This window comes from Oryctolagus cuniculus, chromosome 9, assembly GCF_964237555.1.
Source record: "Oryctolagus cuniculus chromosome 9, mOryCun1.1, whole genome shotgun sequence".
NCBI classification, from domain to species: domain Eukaryota; kingdom Metazoa; phylum Chordata; class Mammalia; order Lagomorpha; family Leporidae; genus Oryctolagus; species Oryctolagus cuniculus.
Window position 1 is genome coordinate 108,462,802 of NC_091440.1, and position 9,051 is coordinate 108,471,852.

General features: G+C 34.0%; 1 protein-coding gene across 1 annotated transcript; it reads right to left on the bottom strand.

Moving 5' to 3' along the window:
* Nucleotides 1-2,980: 2,980 nt before the first annotated feature.
* TAS2R13 (taste 2 receptor member 13) lies at nt 2,981-3,898 on the bottom strand. The gene has a single exon (XM_002722154.3). The coding sequence runs from the start codon at nt 3,896-3,898 to the stop codon at nt 2,981-2,983; it is 918 nt and encodes a 305-aa protein (XP_002722200.3).
* Between the last annotated feature and the right edge of the window lie 5,153 nt (nt 3,899-9,051).

Here is a 9,051-nt window from a genome sequence, read left to right on the forward strand (position 1 = left end):
TATGAGAAAGCTAGCCCCACGTACTTTATTGATCAAAGTAGTCAAATGCCTGCTAAGATTCAAAAAAGAAAGCAAGCCAATCTTCTTCTTGAATGAAGAAAAGTCAGAAAAATTGTGGTCATTTTTAATCCACCATACTATCTAAAATTTTCAGAATTATACCTTATTTCCCTATGTGTTCAAGTTACCTAAGCTTGTTAATATACAAACTTTTTTAAATGAAGGAAAATTTGATATGTCTCCATTCTTCTATTTTCCCCCAACAATAACTAATTTCTTAGTATTAAGTTTTAAATGAATTTTCTCATATAATTTTAATTATTCTACTAACTTGTGATAGACACTAAATGTCTTTCAATATTTAAAGTTTGTCCTTATAAGATAATTATATGTCAAACTTTACAAATTTGGAATAAGTTAGTTAATGAGATTTTGAAACTACAGATGTGAATGGGTATGTCATAAATGAAGCAGAAGCTCAAGGAGATCATTCTTTAAAAAATGAAATAAAAATAAGGTAACTAACATCTTGAACAATATAATAACCATACTTAGTGCTGTCTGTAGTGTTAAACTTTGTAACCTAAAACAAAAAGATACTCTTCTCTAATAAATTTCAAAATGGAATTATACAGTGTATTTTATATAAATCAGATTGCCATAACTTTGAAAAACAGCATAAAATGGAAATCCAATATGAATAAATCCACCTGAACTCTTGAAAAAATTTTAGAGATCAAATTGAACATAAATATTACTGACTATTTAAAAGACCAATTAAATGCCCAAGAGTTCAGAAAAAAAATAACAAAATAAGTAAAATAAATACTAACTGGATGAGAAGAAATGAGTCACAAATAAAAGTCTAGCAGTAGTTGAACAGCCTCCTGCAATGCTGGTATAGCACCTGATCCAGCTTCCTATTGTGGTCAGCTGGGGAGTGAACCAGTGGATGGGAGATTGATATCTCTTTCTATATTGGGCTCTCTCCCTGTCATTTTACCTTTCAAATAAATAAATAGACCTTTTTCTAAAAACAAACAGCAAAACCCAAAAAACTTGTTGTAATTCAATCATTTAATAATGAACCAATTTAAATAATAGGTTAATAACTTAAACACATATTGCATAAAACATGTTACATCAATGACCAAACACACATGGAAAAAATGCTCAGAGCCATTAGCCAGCAAGATATTTGGATTAAAACCACAGTGAGCTGCCATTGCACACTGACTACCATGGTGAAAATAATCAACAAAGCAGAGAACCAACTGTTGGCCAGGATGTAGAGTAACAGAGTAACTGAAATTCTCAAACAGTACTGGTGGGAATATAAAGTGATGCAATCATCTTGGGGAACACTGGTATTTCTTAACAAAATTCAACATACACACTATTTGTTTTGACAGTTTTATTCTTAGATTATTTTCCCAACAGTAATGAAAAAGCTACATGCATGGATAATGCAATCAATTTTATTTATAATGGCCAAAAATTGAGAGCAATGCCAATGTTCATCAACAAGTTAGAGAAAATTTTTTTTAAGTGAAATATATCCAATACTAAAGAGTATTTCCCAAGAACAAATCACTGGTCCATACAACAAAGTAGATGAGCCTCAACAGCATTATATTGAGTTTAAGTAGCCATAAACAGCAACATTTGTGATTCATTCATTTGAGATTTTAGAAATCAAAGAGCTCTCTTATAAGTATCAAAAACAGACAAGCAGTTCTCTGGGTGAAAGAGATGATGATGGGGAGGTTGAATTGCAAAGGACATTGGTGTAATCACTTAAGTGTACATATTTTCAAAACTCTAACTGAAATTTATGCTAGATATTGCATTTTATTATATGTAAACTGTACTTCAATTATGTTTATTTGAAACGATATTAAGCAAAACATGCATGTACAAATATACACAATACAATAACTGAAAAGGGAAGGTCATTGTTTTATGTGGCATTCATTCATATTAAATTTATTAATGTTCTCAATTTTCCCATCATATCAGTACTAGCACTAGTTCTAAATCCAAACTTTCCATGCCTGTGGTCCAAATAATATTTTAGTGTTACCAGGCAGAATAATCAGGCCTTTGATGTTTGCTGTTGGACAGCCAATTCACCAGAGACGGGAGTCGTTAAGAGAAAAGGACTTACTTCAAAAAGCCATCACTATTGGGAAAGAGTAACCTCTAGATCCAAAATGTGGTCTTTCCCTCCCACAAGCAGGAAAAAGTGATTTTTTTGAAGGGAAAGGGTAGCTGCAGGTGGAGGTTAGAAAAAGACAATGAGTCCATCAACTGAAAATGAAGCAGAATCTCAAGATGGTCCATCAGGGAAAGACAGTGCTTCAGCCAGGTGGAGGCTTCCAGACAGTGGAGCCAAGCTGTGCACAGTAGATGGCTGCATAGCTGGGTGTGAGGTCTGCCGTTCTAAGTCATCTCCTCCCAGTAGGCTACTGACATTCCCATGCAGTTATTATTATCCACTAACCACACGTCATTCACAGTGCAATCAGCTGGTACTTGGAAGCAAAGATATGAAACAGGAAGGAAAGATACCTTCATATGGTTACATTAATTTGTCACTTAAATAGGAGTACATGATGAAACAGTTTCTTCAAATACTCATTCCCAGTGACTGAATTAGAACTGAGAGGCCATTACTAGACAGAAGGTTGAAAGTTTATAAGTAATCTTTAAGTGCAGTGGTATGTATTTTTAAATCACACTGGAATTGATTAATGGTTTCTTAAATAAGTCTCAAGTTATTCATAATGTAGAAATACACATCATTAATATGTGGCATTTTAAGGTTGAATGCTATTTTGATACTCATTTGAAGAATCTACAATGTCCTAATTAATAGAAATCAAGGTAAGCCTTTATCTTTAAACTCCTCATAGTCTGCTTTTAAAAATCTAGAACTGACAATAATCTGTAGTCCGAATGATTTACAGAGCTGTGTTTCTCATCTTTGTAGCCTACATCTCAGCTGCCACAGCATCAGAACACAGGCCTGCCTTAACTTAGGATTTCCCAGAATCAGAATAAATGAGTGACTTGAAAGATAGATCATTTTAATACTCTGTAAAACACTATAGGCCAGGTGGTTCTGATATATGCTAGGAATGCTTGCAATAATAAGGCACAGAAGGAAACTGGCATAGAGTAGGAGGAATGAGAGCACACTTTTTATAGCACTTATGTGAGCCTTGGTCCTAGGATCTCTGTGTTCTTTGGAATTGGACTTCATTTTCTGGAGATGTTTCCATTGGGAGAACAACAAAAAACAGAAAGAAATCAGGGCAACAGTAAATGGTATTAGACTATACATAGTCAAAGTGAATAAGGCCAGATATGAAAACTTTGAAAAACCACTAATTCTGGAATCCAAAGTTGCATTTCCTTCATCTTGATGTATCCAATCTGTAATATGTATGTTCATCTGTATCAAATTTAAAAACAAAAAGATCAAGGTTGCTAGTTGTATCATCAGAATTACTTTTTTGATTCTCCACTTAAGATAGAGAAAACTAGGACTAGAGAAATTGCCTATTTTGAACAAATAAAAAATACTGAGGATTGTAGCAAACCAGAGGCTGAAATGATTGGTAAATATCCAAGCAGAAACAATAATCCTTAATGGTGTTTCAGTTATAAGTAAAGGTGAATGATACTGAGCTCCAAACCAATATACTAATGTTACCCAGATTAAACCAATTCTGAAGGTAGCCAAGATAGTGAGGATTTTATCAATGGAGGAGGCCTTTCTTGTCTTGATCCAGTCCACACAATTTACCAGCACCATGAATCCATTGCTCAAATTCCCAAATATGAATTGTATAACAATTATGAGAGTTAAGATGTTCTGTGGGGCGCTTTCCATATCCAGATGGAGAAAGTTCAAATTGAATATCACTCCTGATTTTTGCTGGACAAAAGGCTTTGAATATACTCTAAACATACACTTAAGTTCTTCCTTTTCTTCCTGATCTTTCTTCAATCATTAGGCCAAAGTCAAGTTAAAAAATCTCCAAGGCTTGCTAACTTAATCTGCACATACTTGTTCTGATATCTATGTCCTTACTGTACATTGAAATATTTCATAGATGATCATGCAGCAAAGCTGAACTCGAACTTGCCAACATGCAAATAAAGATATTTGAGTATTTCCTTTGGCTGTTTTGTATTTTTATTCTTGTCTAAGATATTGAAAAATGGTCTGCAACATCTTGAGTCCTGAGGAACAAAGATTATAAAAGAGTGAATCATAAAATATATAGTCTTATGATATAGTGTGTCACTGTTCTATCACTGAGGATATATAATACACCCAAAGGTAAGCTATGTTATTTCTAAAGAGTTTTTTGTTTCCTGTGGAGCTATAGCCTAATCTGGTCATTACTGGGAGTGAAGAGAAACTCATCTACAAAGAGCATCATTATGTTTCATTCCCTGCCTCTCACTTCTCCAGAGTGCTCACCACCATCCTCTCTCCCTACACCCCACTGGCACCAAATATCTTCAGATCTTATGCATTTTCCCTCTAACCTCTTCACATAAAACTGAAAATGATGGTGGTGCTTACAAGGTGCACTCTGCTAAAGGCAGCTCCAAGCTTTGGGCTGGTGGTCTGGGTTCTCAGACAGGTGCTTGCATCAGCACCCTCAAAGAATGCTGTACCCTCTCTGTACCTGTTGTGTGCCACTTGCCTACCTAACCCCAGCTGGTATTGAGGCTGCTAACCCCACTGCAGGGATAGAGGGCGACTATGCTACAACAAACGGAAAGACAAAAGCCTGTGTTAAAAACAGGGGTTTCATGCTTTGGATGAAGCCCAGCAACTGGCAAAAAAGACAGCTGTCCTCTGTGAAGAAGAGAATACGTTGCTGGTGCCAGATCTAAATGTATTTGGGAGCAGCCTTTACTGCAGTTCAAACCTGGAGTTGCACATTCCACTCACCAAAGAAGGGCAATGTTGTAAGAGTTTCACAACAAAATTATTAGGCATTCACCTTATAGACCTTATTTGGCTCTTCCTGACTTCATTTCAATTCTTAATCTGAAAAAAAATTCTTGAAGAGCACCCATCTTTCTTTAATTACTACTGTAAGAAAAACATTAACACTGTTAAATTTCCAGGATTCTCATTATTTTAGGAATGCCTTAAATAGCTTATACCTTACTTTTGAAAGTTTCTCAAACTGATAGGGCTTAAATTGAGAACAAAGTTTATATTTTTGTTTTATCTGTTGATTTCATTTCTCCAGGAACTTTTTAAAGTCCTCTCATATTTTGTCCCTCATAAAACTTCACTGGGTGAACTATAGACCATTTGGGTATTCATGAAATAGTTTAAGTATATAATCTTTGGTTATTTGCAAATTTCATTTATAACAAAATAACTATGAAAATATTTTCTATTTTGCTGTATATTGGATATAGTATATAGAACATATTTCCTGTAATAGTTTCTTAGCATGTATATTTATAATTTTCAAATATTTGTTTCCTGATAATGCAAATACTGGGAGACAGTAGGTGATGACCAGGTAAGAGTATTATAGTTTCCTCACTTTGGCTAGGCTATTGCAGGAATCTGGGGAGTGAACCAGTAGATATGAACATGCTCGCTTTCTCTTTCTGCCTCTAAAATAAGTAAATAAATAAGAATTTACCAAAAAGTCTAGAAACTTGTGATCTTGTAGGACTGGAAGAGATGATTGCTCTCAAAACCAAATAATATTTGCACATCAAAGCCTGGTTAGAACTCAGCCTTTAGGCTATTATAATCTCAAGGATATTGTTCTCAAACTCAGGTTAATACTTTTGATTGAATTTCATTTATAGGTAAAGATCCAACTAGTACTCAAACATGCAATAAATAATTTCAGTTCAGTAACCCAAGACGAAGAAGCTAAACATCTCTCTTTCCAGATAAACTCTCAGATGCTCAAAGTATCTGCTATTAAATCCAAAGAGAAAGGCACATGGGGTAAAAAAGCAATGAAATATGCAGAATACAAGAAGGATCAATAGAAAAGAACTCCAAATTGTCTGCTAGCATGAGAAACTAATTTAAATCAAATTGGTAAAGCACCGAGTGTTTTTAAAGAGTTGTGCTTCTTATAGAACTGCCAGCCATGTCTAGGTTATTTAAGATAAATTAAAATGGAGACAAGATCTGTAGAATCCCTAAACAAAGCCAGTTAGGTCCTCATACCTGATCTTCACTTGCTTAATTGACACACATAAGCAAAACTCCATGTAAGCTCTTTCTTCTTAATGTTTATAATAAAGAAGATCAGAACTGAAGCTCAACCTGAAAGAAACAGCTACCAAGCTTGGATTATCAATGAGTTAGGCCAAATAAAACAAATACATTACCATAACCAATTAATATTTTGCTAGCTTCGCTTCTGTTTCTGTCCTCTACATGATTTCCTTTTGAGCTTCCAGGAAAAGCTCAGTTCTGCTGTAGGGTAGGATCATAGTATCCTTGATGAAATTACAGCTATCATTTTTCAAATGATCCAGCCAACAATTTCCATCTAGCACATATTTTACTGCATTTATAAGAATCACAGGTGGCGATTTTTCATATTCAAAAGAATATCCAAACATTGAAATCTAATGTTTTCAGATGCAAATATGCACAGTATTCTTTTCACCATTTTCATTCACTGCTTCACCCTAAAAGCTACTCATGGACACATTACAGTCCCCAGTTATGAGTTTACAGGCAATTGAAGAGTGAAATTGGGAGACGATTTCTGAATTTAGACATCGCAGTCAGGCACCAGCATCACTATCAGCATCATCACTTTATGTTTGTAAAGTAGTTAGTAGCAGAAATGAACCAGAAATTCAGACTTTGAATTCAAAATTGGACCCTTAAACCACTAGCCTGAATTACTTTTGTAGCAATTAATTTACAATTTTTGAAGAGGTACAATATTTACACTCAAGAAAGATATAAATAGGATGAAGGGAAAAAATAAAAATCAAGAATACTTCTTCCACTCTTTGCCATTTAAATGTTTTCTATTCCAACAAATCAAAGCTTCAATACTTGTACGTATTCATGTACATATTCTTGTACATATTCACAAAACACAGATATGTACAGTAAAGTTTATGATTCATGATCAGGAATGATATCATGAATCATAGACTTTACTAATTCAAATTTTTGTTTTAAGGAGAGTTTCTATGATCAAAACTTTGAACAGCACGTATTATATTCTTCTATTGAATTTAAACAAAATACCTTAGCATATGAAGGATTCTCTAAGGATCCATAGCACAAAATAGTGCCTAAAACTTTCCAATGTTAAATTGAAATAGAGAACTATTTTTATGCAACATTTATCAGCATTATGATAACAAGATGATGTTCAGCACACCAGTTAAGCAGCCATACTTCAGAATATCCTTCTTAATATTTGTATGTTATGACATATCAATAAATTATTGTTTATTTAAAGATCATACCTTTAAAAGGTTTGGGTGTTTCATATGTTTTTAACTTAAGATAAAATCTCTAATTATTTGAAAGATGAAATCATTGAAAGGAATCAAATCCTAGAAGTGGTCCAGACCTATGCAAGTGGTAAAGATCTTTTATTAATGTTTACTAATGACCCAACTTAATGAGCAATACACCAATATCAGCTCTCACTAGCAGTAAATAAGAGACTATTTATGAATTTGCACACATACTAAATCTCTGTGACAATTAACAAAATAAATAACTTGGTCAGTTTAAAATGCAAACAAAAGCATCTACGAAAGCAATATAATAGTACTGCATTAAATGTGAGGATAACTTGTTATGTATGGTATTTCACTTTTCATTTTCTGCTGAGTATGCATTTTTTATAAAATGATGATGACATTAAATCTTTTTCTATCATATATAATATGAATATTTCTTAAAGTATTTTTATCTTTGTGTTTAATTTTTTGTGTATTAGGTCTACAATAATTTTACTATTACTTACATCCATATTAGTGTAATTTACATCAATATCAGGTTTAAATACACTTTCCCAAATTTCAAGATTATAAGAGGATTTATGATGTTTACTCTATCTTTGATATGTTTTTACTTCTTAGATCAGGATGATTCAAGAAAGACAAATTATATCATTTTATTGGAAAACAAAATTCATCAATATTTCTTTTTATGGGTTTTGCTTCCCCAAATTAAAGGCCTGCAAGTCTGATCTCAATTATTGTTTTTTTTTTTTAATTATACACATTTTGGAGGTGGTATATGACACTTCATTATATGTATACATAGTGTAATGCATGTCAGGATACATATATTTATTTCTTAATGCATTTAATATTTCTTTATAGTGAAAAAACCTCCCAAATCCTGTCCTCTATATATCTTTAAATAGAGAAATATATATTATATTAATTAACATTATCTACAGTCACCCTAAATGTGCACTAGAACCCCAGAAGAACTTAGTCCTATCTAGCTATAACCCCACACCCATCAATCAATATTTCCCTATCCCTCTCCCACACTTCCTGCCCCAGCCTCTGGTAACTGCCATAATATTTTTAACTCCTATGAGATCACCTGCTTTTTAGGCCCTGCATGTGAGTGTGATCCTGAGATACTTGTCTTTCTGAGCTTTGCTTTTTTCACTTAATATAGTTACCCAAGTTCCATATATATTTTTGCAAAGAACAAAATTTCACAAGATCTTTTTTGTAGCTGAGTTGTGTTCCATTGTTTATGTACCTCATTTTCTTCATCCACTCATCAACTTAGATTGTTTCTATTCTTTGACTGTTGTGAATAGTGCTTGCAGGCGGCACTGTGGCTTAAAGCTGCCGCCTGCAGTGTCAGCATCCCATACAGGCGCTGGTTTGATTCTTGGCTGCTCCAATTCCTATCCAGCTCTCTGCTATGGCCTAGGAAAGCAGTGGAAGATGGCCCAGGTCCATGGGCCCCTGCATCCACATGGGAGACCCAGAAGAACTCTTGACTCCTGGCTTTGTATCGTCCCAGCTCCAACC